Below are 17,855 nucleotides of genomic sequence, written 5' to 3' on the forward strand. Positions count from 1 at the left end.
TACCAAGAAACAGCATTTCAATACATTTTAGTGCAGAAAAGTTTCACAGCCGCTCCATTAACTACAAACCATTATTACACAATTCCCAAGATCTCAGCAGCAATACAGTAAGAATCTGGTTACCTGTGTGAACCATGCTGAGGCGGGCTAGATCCATTACTTCAAAACGATGAGCAAAGTGTCATACAAAAGTGATTGTCCACTCACTGAACCCCACAGTCACCCCAAACAAAGCAATGCTCAGTCAATAATAATGGCCAAATACAGGCTGTATTACAGAGTCCACTAGAGAGGCATGCAAAGGACTCAAGGTCCCCGTCTCCGGATACCTGCTCACTCCGACACTCATTTTATCAAGAGGAACGTGGGCACAAAGAGGGAAAGGCTACTGTGTGCCTCAGACCACAGGCTTGAGGTCCGACGAAGAAAGCGTACTGGTGACCAGATGACCCAGGCCATGCAGCCCGTAAGCACTGAGGTGCAATACAAGTGATGGATACTAATAAGAATACAAGCCTACTCTCTGATCTGCTGCCCCTTCATCAGATCAAAGTTGGCTTTCATGAGGAAGGGGAGCAGCGTGGCAATTACAGAAAGCCCGTCCAGTCTCCCTACCTTAGTTGCTTTGAAGTAAACTGAAGAGGACCCCTTCACAGTTCCAAGCAGGTCCGTGGGTCTCTTTTGCACTTCCTCCTTTCTGATCACACTCCACAGGAGGGCCATGGTGTTCACAATTCGGGGAAGCTCTTCCAAAATCGAGTTTCTTGCATTTTTGAGGTTTGCTGGGTCAATCTGAGACGACTAAAGGAAACAAAATTCGAAATCTTTGAAACTGAAGAACAATATTTTCATAAACTACATAACACACGTCTACACTATATGTAACATTTGTATTGATAGAGGCAAGGTGAATACCTTTGTGTTCTATGTTTGTCTGTATGGGGTTTGCCTTTCCTTTAAATCTAATACAGACACAACATCCAATTCCCTTTCTCATCTGTTAAACTGGTGCAGACGGAGACACAACATCCAATTCCCTTTCTCATCTGTTAAACTGGTGCAGACGGAGACACAACATCCAATTCCCTTTCTCATCTGTTAAACTGGTGCAGACCGAGACACAACATCCAATTCCCTTTCTCATCTGTTAAACTGGTGCAGACCGAGACACAACATCCAATTCCCTTTCTCATCTGTTAAACTGGTGCAGACCGAGACACAACATCCAATTCCCTTTCTCATCTGTTAAACTGGTGCAGACCGAGACACAACATCCAATTCCCTTTCTCATCTGTTAAACTGGTGCAGACCGAGACACAACATCCAATTCCCTTTCTCATCTGTTAAACTGGTGCAGACCGAGACACAACATCCAATTCCCTTTCTCATCTGTTAAACTGGTGCAGACCGAGACACAACATCCAATTCCCTTTCTCATCTGTTAAACTGGTGCAGACCGAGACACAACATCCAATTCCCTTTCTCATCTGTTAAACTGGTGCAGACCGAGACACAACATCCAATTCCCTTTCTCATCTGTTAAACTGGTGCAGACCGAGACACAACATCCAATTCCCTTTCTCATCTGTTAAACTGGTGCAGACCGAGACACAACATCCAATTCCCTTTCTCATCTGTTAAACTGGTGCAGACCGAGACAACATCCTATTCCCTTTCTCATCTGTTAAACTGGTGCAGACCGAGACACAACATCCAATTCCCTTTCTCATCTGTTAAACTGGTGCAGACCGACGCTTCATAATAATGGGAACTCAAATGTAAAGAGTGGCCTCAATAAGGATAGGTTCACATGTGATCTTGATGCTAGCGATACCAAGAAGTGGTTAATATGGAGGTACACCAACACACTGGTGGTCTTGAGATGCTTCATCACATCCACATGAGAATAACAGGCCACAGAGCCAATCCTGACGCATCCTTGTGGTAGGAGAGAGCTGCTCACCACACTCAGTATAAAGCGCGCCTGAAGGGCAAGAGGCTGAACTGCACTCTGAAAGAAGAAATACTTACTCAGATAACACTGAAAGGTGACTGTACCATATACAGGCACTGTTAGCCATCTAATTGCAAGATTTGGGATATACTCTTGCCTACACCTCGTTACTTTATAAACAAGCATTGGCAAAGCCAACAGTTTTGGCTTGTGTGTATTATGCACTGGCACAATGTTGCACCTGCTACCATCAATCGCCCGTTAATAACAATACGGCTGTGCCTGTCAAGTGCCTTTCTCATGCCTACACAAAAGGCCAAACTGTTGGCATTGCCAATGCTTGCATTGCACATTTTTTTTAAACTGCTCACTGCCAGGTTTAACTGATGGTTAAGTAGCAGCTCATCCCTGCTTTGGAGAATGTATGATTAATTATGTCTTTAAATTGAATCATGCATCACCAATTACATATGAAAGTAAATTAAGTAACAATTATTGATGACATGTTGGAGAAGCGTGGTGTACTGGAATGAGAACACCCTAAGAAATGCCAGAGCCTGTGTTATAACGTGCTGGGAAAGACCATTATGCAGCAGCTGCTATTTTTAGGTCTGCTTCAGAGACTCATTTGTTTCTCATCCAGTAGACCTTTTGGTAGTAAGATTAGGAATATGAGAAGAGGGCGCCCTTCAGATGTGTCAATCTTTGGTTAGTTAATGTATTGTTCACCAAATAAGAATGCATTTGTTTTTATCATGCAATGTACTAAACACAAACAGTACACAAAGCAGCTAGCTCTGAAAAAGAAAGTTAAACACTAAAGTGGCCTCAGATGGAAGATAAGGTGTGCACAAATGTTTAGGAATTATTTCTTTTTAAATGATTGTGAAGTAGTTGGGGAGAGCACATTCGGTGTGATGGCTTCAGAAAAGCAGCTGTATATATATATATACACATGGCGATAAAAGCAGACATGTATGGCAGAGAAGTACCTCTGGGCTCACTGTGGCCGGTTCATTTCCTTGGCCGCAGGTACAAATGTAGATTGCACTTAGTCGCCGTCTCTGTCTTTGCTCTTTGAATGTAATGTAAGGGCCGTGACTATCTTTCAAAAACATTGACGGCATTAGATTTATAAACTACAGCTTGCCATATTAGCAAGTGCATGAGTAAGAAAACAAGCCATGGCTTTAAAAAATCCAAAAGTACCACCAGACACGAACGCGTTTACTGTAAAGGCAAATCAGTCCTCTTGGCTTTAGCCCTGCTAACTGCACTTCTCACTGCATTGCAGGTTAGTCTTATGCGGTTTCCATCTGCACTCACGCCACTGGAGAAGACCTCCAATCGTGCAAACAGTGCACTGTTTCACTGACAGTGCAGTGCCACTGCCTACTCATGTAATGCTGTTTTGGTAGTTTGCAAAGGTTTAGCCACCCTGTAGCCACCGAATATGTGACCATGTTGCACAGTTTATGTGCACAGATGACAAATCCCATTCTGGCATGCATCGTGACTGGGCTATTTACGGCTAACTTTCTTTGAACATACTCGTCATCAACGGGTGGACCGGCCTATGTGGAAGCGACTCGGCAGGTCAGTACCACTGAAAGGCCTGTGGAGTTAGGGTAAGGTCATTGGCATGTCCGTTTGTGCTTTCAATTCTGCCACGGACGTTTCAAGGGCACTGGTCTGCCAATGATCCGCCCTCTCTTGTCCTATTGTCTAGAGGGCTGCACTACAACGCTCCTTGTATTGTTTGGTAGCGTTTGGAAACCAACACTAATCTGACCACATTTACTTGAAAAAGCTCAAAGCAGCACTTGCTTAAATACACATTATTTGCACCTTTGATGTCCCATCTGGATCTCTTGCGAGTAAAGACTGCCGCAGGCCTTCAAAATAGGGGTCACTTCATGTGGGCATACTTTACAGAAAGCTCCGTGGCCCTCAGAATGAAATGCAGACCCGGCGTCTGCATCGGTAACGGAAAGCCTGATGCCGCCGCCGCCTATGAATTTGTGTTACTAACGTTAGCAAAGCAAACTCAGAGCCGGCAGTGGCATCGGGAAGCTCTGCGCCGGAGGGCCGCTATGGATTAGTTTGAAAACGATTACCCCCTACATCAAAGACTGGGTTGAGTTACTCACTACAGCCGTAGAGCCTTGCTGGGATTCGGTGAAAGGAAATGGCTGCTGTGTGGGAAAAAAGCACATACTCGAGAGCCAATCACATAATAGAGGCATCACTAACAAACTGGACAGCCAATCGGCCACTGCTTACATACGAAAGCACTAGAGCAATCCCCAAAAATCAGTGAATAAGCATTTTCAGAATCATTTTAAACCAAAACGCAACTAGTACAGTACCTTGTTTATTTTGAATACAAAATACAGTACAAAGTATAACATAACTTGAGAGCTGCAGTAAATATATTTTAAAGCAATCAAGTCAAATAACTTTTTATCAACATTTAAAACAAATTCACCACACAGTAGAAAATCGGCCAAACAGTGCAAAAAGAGGCGTGGTTGGAGGGAAAATGGGTGGCAATGGGAGGCAAATCCTATAGATTTCACTTCCCAATGGGCATTAAATGGGTGGGACACAGAGCCAAACTACATATATCCATTCTCATATGTCAACCTGCATTGAAAAGCATTACACACATGAATTCAAAGCCCCCATTTCCAGCTCTCATGTTAAAGCTCTTATTTTAATGACAATACTTTCGGCTTGATAGATAGTGATTTCAGAGCCACCTAATAGCCCAAACTAAAAAGGAAATGGAATAGAGGCCCAGATAATTCACTGCATGGCTCAGATGGAATCTTACACCAAGCAGTAGCTCGGCTAAAAGCTGCTGAGGCAAGCATACCAAGGAGCTGATGGGTTACCAGCACGAACATCAGGCTTGGCATTTCAGAACGTTAACAAAAAAGAAATCGTGAGTGGGCATGGAGACTATCCCCGCGTCTTAATGAATTAAATAATAAACAAGGTAAGATGCCCAGTTATATATATGTCACCATAGTGCTTGCATTGGTGTGGCGAGCACAAAGGCCTGCTAGATGAAGACGCTGCTGTTTTCTCAACCAAAAACGCAAAAAGGGACCTTACGAAAAGCACAAATCAGCCAAAGCACTGGTTAATAAACAAAACAATAGAAAGCATACCTTTCTGTTCTGAGAGTGATGCTCCAAAAGGCAGAAATGACCAGTAGTTGTGAGGCCTTCCAACAGGGTGAGCGGATAATCGGGGGAAATATTTTCTCTTTTCGATGTCATGCTGTCAGAAGAGAACATGCATAAAAACTCACACGTCTGAAAACACCTTCTCAAACTCTGAACTAAACATAACCATACCTCTACAGCACAACAAGACGCACACACCACAACGACGACGACGAAACAAACCACACATAGCCTCGCCCAACAGCACATGGTGGCTAGCAATCCAAAAAACACACCTACGCTCAGTGAACAGTGTCAACCGAACTAAAGCTGCCAACTGCACATCACAGCTGTGTTGCCCCCCCCTAGTCCTACTAACTTACCCTCCTCCCCCCTTATTTTACAGATGCACCAGAGCGCCACGAAACCAGGCATGCGGCAACAGTTCACAGGATAAATACACCAACCCCTGGTCTCTGGCTCTGGGCCCCTATTTTGGGGTGTTCAATGGCGATTGTACAAGAACACAAATGCCTTGCTTTACTGTATAATCTTATGGGGTAAACAAATGAACAAAAATAAAATCACTATAACAATATTGTCCAGCATTCTGCATGCCACAGTGTTTAGTGAGCAATGTAAGCTAGTATTTATCTTGCTAAACTATCAAGAAGGCCAGGGTGATTTACTCACGGGGATCTTGCAGTCCAGCCATTGAGAGCCCTACACAGAAAAGATTTTCATGATAACCCTGCACCATGTAAATAGCAATATTTAAATTCAATGTATTTTGTGCGAATATACTCAAAACAAGGAGTAGTTTGGGACCGACCTTCAAGACACTGCACCAAAAGCTCAAAAAGGGACAAGGCAAAGTATCAGAAAAGATCACCACTAACAAAAATAAAAACAGTGAGTGAGACTTGGGGAGGTGGTCTGTGGCAGAGCACCGCTATTTCCAAAATAAGACTGCCAAGAGAAAAAGAAGCCCCACCACCTTTCTTTTTCACACAGACACCCACAAATCGATCACGTTTATTTCCACTTGGCGTTTTCAGTTACATCCCACCGGGTAGGATGGTTTACAACTGCAATAACTACACTGGATGTAGTTTGAAAGTTACTGTTGTGAATAGTTCATGTCATCACTGCAATTAGCAGACTGGCAACTTAAAATTAAACAGGCCATAGCGGCACAGTATGTAGGCATGTTTAAACGAGGGGATGAGGGCTGGCGCTGAAATACATGCGCTTTATTTCAGAGGGAGAGGAAGGGCACACCATACTTGCATATGAAGCCAGCTTTGCATATAATGAGCATACATCAAGTTACCTTAGAGTGATTTCCCCTACTAAACAACTTGTCAAAACTCATGATTATCTTACAATAGCCTGACCACAAGCAATGTACTAGCTGTGCAACGCCATCTTATTTTTCATTGCAATGGGCCTAAAAGAATTCAAACTAATTTCTCAGCACGTACATTTTGGTTTCATAAAAATCAAGTTATAGCCTCCCTTAATTGTAGAGAAGCTCAGGTTTAATTTAAAGCGCAGATGCATTGAGCTAATTAACAAATGCAGCTCTCTCACTAAACACTACATATTACAACACGACACCCCGATCCTATATTTGGATATCCTTTTCCCATTGCATAGAATATACAATGGGTGAATTCCCTCTTTTTTGCGTTACCGGGGGCCTGTGAGTTGAGGGAGGCTAGGAAGCAGAATCAGAAGGAGTCAACACGGGCTACCCCATCCTTAGAGACATGCAAAGTTAAACCAAATGCTTAGTGAATGGCAATTCGATATCTGTAATGAATCGCATTTCACACTGTTACTAACATCACTATTTATGTGCCCATGCACCATTTGTTATTGTATAAGCATTCTTAGCTTGTGAATAAAATGTTTTTAAGACATCCTGACCATTTGTTCATGTAGAGCTATTACCTGTAGGATTTGGACCTAAGCATTTGTTTACCCACGCACGTGTCTAAGTGTGGGGTAGCCTGTGTTCACTCCTGATTGTGCTTTTCCTATTTCATACACAATTATAACATTAGTGGGATTTTATGGCCCATAACAGTAGCACCATTTTAGTTGGTCTTCAACACATCTTAAACAAGAATCTTAAGCAACATTTCCAAAGGTCAGGAAAAGGACCTACCAGATCTTGACAGATTCTTGTTCATACTGCTTGACCAGGTCGTCTAGATTCTTGCATATTTGTGCAATGAATGGTGCAACTGTCAGACCCAAGGATTTCCCAAAGTATGGCAGAGAAGATGTGACCAAGCTCACCCAGGGTGGGTGCATGCCAAAGCCGTATTCTGGGCGCAGAGACCTAATCACAGCAGAGACGAACAGCCCTTGAGAAGTCACTGGGTGCGATTGGACGTACTGCATGGCGTTGATGGACTGCTGGAAGTTGAGAGACTGTTGCCACTCTTTCGAGAGATCGTTGGGGGTGCCTTGCTCCTCGTGCAACTGCCTCAAGTGGTGCTCCAAAACAATTAAAACTTGTAGGAGCTTCAGCAGCTCAATCTGGAGAGGGTGCTCGCTCCAAATTTGGTCCTGGCCAAAGTTGATTACACTCTCTTCAAAGAGTCTTTCTTCGGCAAGGCCTCTGGACCTTTCCAGGGTTGAGAGTTCATACTGTTTTTGGCTGGTGTACATGGAGGCAGAGAGAGAGAGAAGAACAAACTCCTGAACTTTGCACCTTGCTAGCAAGCTGTGTATGTACTCGACATTTTTGCCATCGGTCGTTTTAGCCATCAAGACCAGCTGGGACATCATTCGGATCAAGACTTCGACACTTTTTACTTGCACATCTCTGTTTCCAGGGACATCTTTGTGGCTGACCTTCAGGCAGCATGGGTAATAGGATCGAAGGAAATTCAAACTAAGGTAAGTCAGCAGCTCAATCAACAACGAATGGGGGCACATCGTGGGCGACTGTGTCTGAAGCTTTCCATAAAAGCTCTGCCCTGCAAGAGCTTCTTCGTGGCGCACAATCAGATTGTAAATTAAATTCAAGTGAGCTGTAGAACTGGTGTCCATGCTGGTCCCAGACACTGCTTCGATAAATTCCCTGGGATTCGTCTTGAGGACCGCTTCTAGCACTGAAAAGGCATACAAGACCCTCTTCGAATCGTAGGGCTGCAGATACAGCAAAATATGTTTGAAGAGTGCTTCGATCATTTGCTGTTTTTCCTTCTGCAGTTTCAGCATCCTCGAGGTCCTGATAGCCTGAAGTTCTAGTTCTGCCTCTTCGTCGCTTGAAAGGGATTCAGAGGCCTGTGTTTTCTCAGAGTCTGTGCGGGCAAGGCTGAGCAAAGCATTCGCTTTAGAAACGTTCATATGGGGTCCTGCTGACGGACCAGTGGGGGGACAGCTTTTCTGCCCATCAGCATTACTGTCAAAGTTCTCCTCGTTGCTTTGGTCCAAGAGGTCAAGAGAAGGTGGCGAGAAGGAAGAGGTGTTTTCACTGTCCATGGCACTTGTGCTGGTGTCTGCAGACTCGGTGTGTTCACTGTTGTCTCTGTCATCTTCTGAGTTAAGGGGAGGGTCCGATGCAAGGGGCAGATTGCTTTCAGGCCATTCAAGTCGGAGTTGATTCTTCTCTGGGTCTTTTTCAACCTCAGCCCATATGGCCTCTCGGTCTACAGTCGTAAACTGACTCAGCGGCAAGTTATCTTCAGAATAACTTTCAGGAATCTCTCTGACTCCAGTGGAATCTTTAAAACAAGTTCTTTTTCTCCGAACCCAGTCTTCTGAAAGTAGTGAGAAAGAAATGTTTTAAAAGAAAACACAGCTATATGCAGACATATTTTTCTTTCTTTATTTCATTGTTATTTGTAACATCTCTATACCAGCAGTCAAGAAGGGGAGTAGTAAAAAGCTGGTTGGGCAGGCTTTGAATTACTGGTGGAGGAATCACAATCTCTGTGAATTTCGTGCATTTGATACATGTGAGGGGGGAGTGAGGGGGAATGTAAAGTTCACCTGCACCTCCCCTAACCACTTTGTGCATCAACTCTTCGTGCATCTCTGCCCGCATTGAATTTCCGCAGTGGTCCCCATGGCGTCCCTTGTTTTTACTCCTGCAAAATGCAGACTGCCTATATGGATTCATGTAAATGCCGGTTGTCATGCGCTTATATGGTGAGTGGTGTGTGTTACGTTTTGGCAGCTTCCCCATACGGCACCATACATTAAATAAATGCGTGGACACCAGGCTGCGTATACAGCCTCTTTATTGGGCTGCTTAACATGAACTGAATTAAATTCCTGTGCTGCCCCTCTTCCGCCCGCCCACCCCGCTCCCCGTCCCGTCCCGTCTGGCACCCTCCCACTACAACCTGACCAAACACGTGATCCAACAGGACACTACAACCTCCCCCTTTTTAGCCACAAAGTTAACATTGCTCCATTTCTTCAATTAGTCTCTTTGGCTTGGTTCTGGCTCGTTGCGGCCGTCTGCCGACAGCCCCAAGTATTCTCTCAGGGCTGGAGTGTTCTGGAGGGCTCCAAAACTCACCTTCTGACTCTTCTCCATCACAGTTATAGGGTTCTTCCGACTCCATTATCTTGGCCGCGCCTCTCCACGCCACTCCTTCCAAGAGTCACTGGGGACCTCTGATAATTCCAGGTTATCTGTCATTGCCCATCCCCCGCCATTACCAGCGAGCTGTGGACCTAGGTGACTGTCAGCCTAGCACTGCTAAATGCTGCAGTGTGCTTGTGCGTGCAAGGTTGTCTTACCATAACGGAATCTCCTTCTTGGAGGTTCGCTGCCTTTGTCCTTCGTCTGTTTTCTGCATAGTGTTTCCCTTACTTCCTCATCATCGAGGTACCTTTCCACAGGTAGGGTGATGTGTGGAAGTCTCGTTCTGACATTTCACCCAAACATAACCTCCGATGGAGTTTTCCCCATCGTGCTATGTGTAGTATTTGTGTAGTCTCACAAGAGTTGATAAAGTATCTTTTCCACCGGTTCTCCAGTTAAACGGGCAATCTGAACGGCTCTTTTGACATTTTCCATCATGACTCGCTCTACTGTCCCACTGGCTGGAGTCCACAACGGAGTGATTTTTCTATGTCTGAAACCCATGTACTCTGCAAATGTTTTGAAGTCTTGTCCCATGAATGGGGGACCATTATCTGATTTTACCACTTGTGGTACTTCAGACGCCGAGAACATCCTATCCAGGGCCTGGATGGTGCAATAGGCTGCTGTGGACACCACTATTTGTATATCTGGGTACTGAGAGTACTCGTCCATGGCCACTAGCATGTGCTCGCCTCCCGCAATGGGTCAGAAGAAATCAATGGCCACTACGTCCCATGCATACTCAGGTAGTTACGTCATTTGTAAAGGTTCAGGTCTGGTGTGTGGATTTAGGACAGTGCATGAAGGGCAATCCCCGAGCATAGCTCCCACCTGACCATCCAGATGTGGAAACCCTGATTTTTTGGTGCAGGAGTCTCTTGGTGGACACTATAGCCCTGTACACCTCATGTGCCAGTTCCAGCATCTTCCTCCGAGGTATTACTATTTGGTACCCTTTAAGGGTAGGCCTTCTTCAGCCCACGTCAGTTCTTCCTATACTAAGAGTAGTCCTTGAATGTCCCTTTGTGTCTCGGGAAAGGCGTTTTCCCCCTCATTTGTTCGGCCTGCTTCCATCGGCCAGTCCGTAGACATCAAAGTATGATCTGTATGGCAGGGTCATTTTCCGACTTCTGTGCAATCTGCTTGAGATCGACACCTTCCGGGGTGGCCACTTGGACCACGCGATTGTAGATATTGGTCTGCAATTGTGCAGTTTGTTTCTGCCAATGCAATTGGGGGCGGGATAGGAAGTCAGCTGGGTTCTCTTCCTTGCCGGGCCTGTGAACAATGCAAAATTGATAGTCCTGGAGTCAGAGGCCCCATCTCGCAATTCGAGGAGGCATTTTTGCCTATGGGTTGCCAAATATAAACAGGAGAGCTTGGTGGTCAGTCACAACGGTAAATGGTTTCCCATACAAGAACAAATAAAAGTGAGTATGCCTGTTCTGTGTGAGATAGGCTTCTGCTAGCATATGATATAATGTGTATTTTGTCCAGTGACTCCGGGTCCACTTGAGCCAGGATGGCCCCCCCAAAACCCACGTGACTGGCCTCCACTCTGAGCTCGGTGTCCCGCGCTGTGTTGAAATATGCTATGCTGTCAGCAGCTGAAATGCACATCCGGATGGTTTCAAATGCTTCCTGGCACGCTTCGGAGCAAATAAAAGGCACCTGTTTATTGGTGACCGCGCAGAGGGGTTCGCTCACCATCGCAAAGTTTTGTATGTACCTTGTGCATCAACTGTCAAGTCCTAAAAATGAGCATAGGCCGATTACATTTGTGGGCGGCTCTGCTCTGGTGAGGGCAGCCACCTTTTCTGGATCTGGCATCATTCCTTGCGCTGAGAATATGTGTCTGAAGAACTGTAGAGCCCCCCTTGCGAAATTCACACATTTCCTTGGTTAGTATGAGGTTTGCTGCTTCCAGAGCCATGCCCACCCTGGCTTTGTATCTCTTCTAGGTACGTCAGTTTAGCTCTGTGTGACGTTTACTTGGTGATGGCTGGTGACATCACCATTCTTCCTTACCATTTATTTGCTCTGCTTCTTCAGGAATCTGATTTAAACAACCATCATATTTTGTCGTATGCAGGTATGGTTTCCTCAAAGGGAATCTTGCCTCTAGGATTCCTTTTGGCCAACATCTCTGTGCATGCCACATACTCTGGTTTCCAACATAAAGGCAATAGGGGCGGAACGGTTGAGGTGGGGGTACTTGGCTCCTCCTCTACAGGACCCCGACAGGTCCCGGAACACTACAACAAAATTTCCACTGATGAGCCAGCGTCTTTCTGACACACTATTCTCAATGCAACATAAGATGAAGTGTTCCCAGTTTGCATTTGCAATGAGTCTTCAGACAGATGCACTGCAAATTTAAGGACGGGTGTCTCTGACACTATGTTCTGTGCAGTTGTGAGAGCCGCGGGTGTTTACTTCATCCCACCCATGTCATTGCTTGCTGCAGGCTTGGGTTCAGCCCTTTAAGAATATTTCTTCACCAAAGCCCATGCATGTTGTTGTGGATCCAAGGTCAGCAAGATACAGGTAACCATGGCTTCATTAAGTATTTTCTTTATGTGTCTGTGGAAGTATGAGATATCTTCACACAGCAACGAGGGTGAGTGGCATGGGGATGTACTGGGGCAATATGAAGTGGCATGGGAAATTCTGGGGACAACAAAGTAGTCTGGGGTTATTCTAGGTGCAACGTGAAGTGGCTCGAGGCAATCATTTGGGGGCAATATGAAAGGTGGCATCAGCAATCATCTCATAGCAATACAGGAACTACACATGAGCATGTTCTTAATTTGGGAAACACATTGCTTGTTGAAACTGCCTAGATCATTTACTTGGGGAAATGTAAAGATGGTTTAACAAATTTGTGGGGATATGTATAAACTAGACTGACAATGTTCTTTCCAAGGGCACAACTAGGATGGCCATTTTGAAACTGGTATGACTTTGCAATTAACTGAGCCTGTTTCAACTATCCTGGCAATGTGGACATTTCCACAACAAGGATTAGTTCTATAGATTTTCACCACTTTTAAAAAATAACAGCACATTTAAATCTCCATTACAGCAAGCAAGCAACATATATAAAAATTCTGTTTTTCCCTATTGCCACCCACAGCGGTTCCTCTCCCTGTACCCTTTAGGTAAGAAGAGTAAAATGAACAATAAGTGTAAGCTAACGGGACGGTGGAAGAATAGGACACTGGTGTCGCTAGATATAGTGAATGCTGAACGTGGCAACTAAGCATGTGCTCGGCTATCCTAGGGTGTAAAGCACAATATACAATGGCTCTGGTGCAAGAGAAAAGTTGACACTGAGGACCGCAACTCATGGAATTATTGGGAGGTATCTGTAATATTCGGAGTGAGGAGTTACATTGACATTGTCGACCATAATTAGTGAAACCCCAAGTTGGGGCAAGTGGGCTTTCTGTTGCTAATAACTTTTTTTTTTTAAACTTTATTTTTGAGTTTTGCATACCTTCGGTGTACAATTGCACCAACAGGGTGCACAATCAGAACAATAGGAAGAGAAAAGGAAGGGAAAAAAGGGGGAAGAAAAGAGAAAAAAAAGAAAAAAATACGCATTACCCAATATCGAGTTCCCTCACAAAGCCGTTCCCTTCCTCCCACATCCACTAAAATAAATTCTGATACATTCTTTCATCAATACCAACTAGATTACGTTCAGGGGTATGTCATGGATCTCAGTCACAAAGCCCCATTTCAAGTTCCAGGAGTTTCGGAGTCAGATGATTCAGCGCTATTTAGCAGATATACTATATACGGCCCGCAGATGTCAGGGGGACGTGCATGCAATGGTAGGGTTCTTATAAATTCACTCTCCACGTCCTGACAGTATGTTATATCTTTTTTCCAGTCTTCAATTTTTGGCAGTGGGCCTCGGCTCCATGTCATGGCGATTCTCCTTCGGACTAGCACCAGAAGAAGGGCTGCTAGTTTACGTGATGCGGGTTGGAGGTATTTAGGGAGACCAAGAAATGCACCCGATGGCAGCGGGGTACCCTGTTCGCCTATGATGTCGGCAGTTATTTGTAAAACTGAGTTCCAGAAGTGCTGCATTCCTGGACAGTCCCAAGCTAGGTGGAAGAAGTCTGCATGTGCCGCTGCGCATCTTTCGCATTTGGCCGACGCTTCTAGGTGATGCCTGTGCTTCTTAACTGGGGTGTAGTACGTTTGGTGTACAAATTTGAAGTGTATTAGTTTATAGCGTGTATTTAATGCGACCTTTTGAGTTTGACGTAGGATATAGGACCAGTCCTCTGTGGTTATTGTCTCCTGAATGGCAGATTCCCCTTTTTGCTGCGTTTTAGGGCTGGGTGTCCCGGTATCGACCACAAGGGATTTGTATAGCAGCAAGACCAGCCTCCCCTCCCCTTGTGCCTGAATTGTGTTGTGCAATAAATCCCATGTAGGGGGTTGTTTGGGAAATATCTTGTGCAAGGTGTGACGTAGTCTAAAGTAAAGGAATACATCTAAGGAGGTGTTTCCGCCCCTGTCTTTGGCCATTTGTGGGGTTAGAAAGGTGCCCTCCGGGAAGTGGTCTCCGAAGGAGTGGATATTGACCTTGTCAGACCATATTAAGAATACTTTTTCATTTGTGAGGGGGATGCCGGAAATAAATCTGATTGGCAATAGAGGGGAAAATCTTATGTTCACTCCATATTTGACAGCCATCTTTTTCCAGATTGTGTATGTAGACAGGACCGTGTTTAACGTGTTGTACGGAACTGGGATCTGCCTTATAATGACGGCACTTAGCAAGTCAGGTGAGGCCAGAGATTGTTCCACCTGCACATGTGGGCGAACGAAATGGGACATGTACCAGTAGCTCAGGAAACGAGCCTTGGCCGCCCAATAGTATTTTTCAATGTCTGGGAGCGCTAGGCCACCCTTTGACGTTGGTAGGACTAGTGTGCTATACGCAACACATGCAGGTTTACCTTTCCATAGTAGCTCCAGTACTGCAGTCTTGACTTTCTCGAGTAAGGATTTGCGGAGGAGTAGTGGGATATTTGTGAATAGATACAGAAGCTTAGGAAGGATGACCATCTTCGTCAAGGAGGTTCTGCCCCATAGCGTTAGCGGTAACAATTTCCACCTATGTATTCCTTCTTGCAGGGAGTTTAGCGTGGAAACATAATTATCTTTGTATATCTCGTGATGATTATGTGACATGTAGATACCCAGGTAGCGTACCTTTGAGTTCTCCCATGTAAAACCATGATCGTCTATAAACTCAGTTGTCAGGGGTCAAGGGAAATACTACAGATTTGGAATGATTGGTTTTAAGACCTGACATTTGGCCAAATCTTATCACTTTGCGCATTACAGGGTTGAGGTTCTCTTGGGGGTCGCTGATGAACAATATGACATCGTCGGCGTAAAGAGAGAAGGAGGACCTAGTGTAAGACCTCGATGCAATTGGTTTTCTCGTAGTCTTGAAGCCAAGGGTTCCATAATAAGGGCAAAGATCAGGGCTGAAAGTGGGCAGCCTTGTCTCGTTCCGCGTTCTAATGATATGCTCGAGGACCTAGTGTTTCCCAATGTGGCATATGACCGTGGGTCGTTATATAACAGATACTAACTTGATAAAGAAGTTGCCAAAACCCATTTGTCTAAGCGTTGCCAGCATGAATGGCCATTCTACGGAGTCAAACGCATTCTCGGCGTCGAGAAGTACTGCTATTGCCTGTTGCGTTGGATCTAAGGCCTCAATGACGCTGAACAGTCTTCTGATGCCGTAGGTAGTGCTGCGCCCTGGGATGAATCCGGCTTGATCTCCAATTACAAGAGCCGGCATAAGAGGGAGAAGCCGTGATGCGAGAATTTTATTGTGCAGGTTGATCAGGGAGATCGTCCTGTATGATGCACAGTCGTCTGCGGGTTTACCGGCTTTGTGCAACACCATTACGTTTGTTTCACGTAGTGTGGGGGGGGAGGCTTCCACACTCAACTGATTCCTCGTAGACGCGGAGCAAGAGGGGGGCCAGGATGGTCGCGTGGGCTTTGTAAAACTCTCCGATGAGCCCATCTGGCCCTGGTGCTTTGGAATTCGGAAGGGATTTTATTGCTTCCAATATTTCTTCCTCCGTTATTGGTGCGTTCAATGGTTCTCGCAGGTCTGCCTCCACCCAATACAGCTCGGTGTCGTCGAGGTACTCCTGTAGAGATTTAGGGTCCGAGTTACCCTTGGAGCTGTACAGGTTCTGGTAGAAGTTACGAAATGTATTAGCAATCTCCTCCTCTGAGTATACCAGCTGCCCTTGTGTGTCTTTAATGCATTCAACGCGGGTTGGGTTTTTGTCTATCGATAGTAGACGGGCTAACAGTGCGCCTGGCTTGTGTCCTTCCCCGTATTGACGGACCTGGTGATTGCAGCTTAGGAATGTTATTTCCCGTTCAGCTGTTTCCTTGAACTTCAGAAGTTCTTCCTTTAGATCGGCTTGGGTGTGTGGGTTTGGTGCTGTGGAGGCTTTCAGCTCTAGTGCCTTTAAACGTTGTTCACTGTTTGAGAGTTCCTTACGGATCAGTAACAGTATGCCGTTTTCTTTGTCCAGGCATATGCCTCGTACAACGCTCTTTAGTGTTTCCCAAATGGTGCTGGTCGAATCGACAGAGTCTTGGTTTGTCTCAATGAAGGTTATTATTCCTTGGCGCAGTTCAGCTGCGAAAACGGTATCAGTGAGTGAGCCCGGTTTGAATCTCCAGTTGAGTCCGGGAACTGTTGTGCTTGCTAGGGAGACATCGAGTGTGACCTTCGAGTGGTCCGAAAAGGTACGTGGCAGAATTTGACTCATTCCCCAGGCAAATGGGCTGTGGGTGGACGCCATGATGTAATCTATCCGGGAGCTGGTATTATGAACGGTTGAGTAGAACGTATAGTCTCTCGTATCGTGGTTATGGTGTCTCCATGTGTCGGATAGATCAAATGTCTGGCAGATCTCTCGAACTTGGGCGCTGGCTCTGGACGGATTCCCTGTTGTGTTGTGAGATTTGTCGAGTCTGGGGTCAATTGGTGTGTTGAGGTCTGCTCCCCATATAATGGTTGCTGCGTTGGTCTTTCCTAGTTGGGACATCACCCAGTTGAAGTTGTCGGGACAATCAGTATTTGGAGCGCAAGAGTTCACAATCACTACTTCCTTTCCTGCGATTATCCCTGTCACTAGCAGGGCTCTCCCCTCAAAGTCTTTCTGCGAGTCAATTAAACTGAAGTTCGTTCTCCTGTCTATTAGGATTGCAACTCCTCTGGCATAGGACGAGTACGAAGAGAAATATCTATGACAACCCCAGGATTTGGCCCAGTGAAGGTCCGACGCTGGCACGAGATGGGTTTCTTGCAGTATGGCGATGTTAATTTTATGTCTGCGGAGATACTGGAAGATTCTCCCAGTTTTCGCTGGTTGGTTACCGCCACAAATGTTCCAAGTGGCAATTTTAAATGTTGTCACTGCCATCTGGGAGGCCGGGTAAGTACATATTTGTCAGGACATGAGGGTGTGACTGGTGTCTTGATCCATGTAAGGTCTGAAGGACTTGGCTTCCGATCGGTCAGCGATGTGCTGTGTGATTGTTGCGGAATGAGAGTGAGGGGTATAAGGCGGTCGTGCAGAACTCGATTCCCTCCCTTGTGTGGGCAACCCCAGACTGGCCCACGGCGAACAGTCCCTTGTAAACCATACAGTCAACAATGCTGTGCAAGGGGCTCTGGTGGCCCTCCAAGAGGGGGTTTACTCCCTTCCACTGTTACAATTTCTTTTCGTGGTGGTGGTGGTTTTGTTGCGTTGGCAGAGATTGGATGACTTTGATTTGTGTTTACTCCTGGGGTGAGTTTTATGGCGGGTCCCTCCTCGGTCGGTGTCCCCTTTGTGGGATTCTGTTTTGGGCAGGTCTGCAGCTGGCGTGGTCCAGGTAGTCGCTGGTTTCTTCTGGTGTGCTGAAGAACTGGGTTTTACCTTCGTATTGGATGCAAAGATTTGCCGGGAAAAGCATTGAATATTGAATTTGGTTTTCTTGCAGTCTGCGTTTCACGGCTGTGAACGACCGTCTTTGTGCCTGGACTGCTTGGGAG

General features: G+C 45.6%; 1 protein-coding gene across 3 annotated transcripts in view; it reads right to left on the reverse strand.

Moving 5' to 3' along the window:
• DOP1B (DOP1 leucine zipper like protein B) overlaps positions 1-17,855 on the reverse strand; it is a 1,145,257-nt gene that overhangs the window by 485,985 nt on the left and 641,417 nt on the right. For 2 of the 3 annotated variants that reach the window (XM_069636117.1, XM_069636118.1), the window contains exons 19-21: positions 7,301-8,906; positions 5,131-5,242; positions 616-801 (exon numbers count right to left, since the gene is read on the reverse strand). In XM_069636117.1, the coding sequence (XP_069492218.1) occupies positions 616-801; positions 5,131-5,242; positions 7,301-8,906 (1,904 nt within the window). The remainder of the gene's footprint in view (positions 1-615; positions 802-5,130; positions 5,243-7,300; positions 8,907-17,855) is intronic. The other variant, XM_069636119.1, reaches the window with a different exon arrangement.

This window comes from Ambystoma mexicanum, chromosome 7p (genome assembly GCF_040938575.1).
Source record: "Ambystoma mexicanum isolate Mex_15411 chromosome 7p, UKY_AmexF1_1, whole genome shotgun sequence".
NCBI lineage: Eukaryota > Metazoa > Chordata > Amphibia > Caudata > Ambystomatidae > Ambystoma > Ambystoma mexicanum.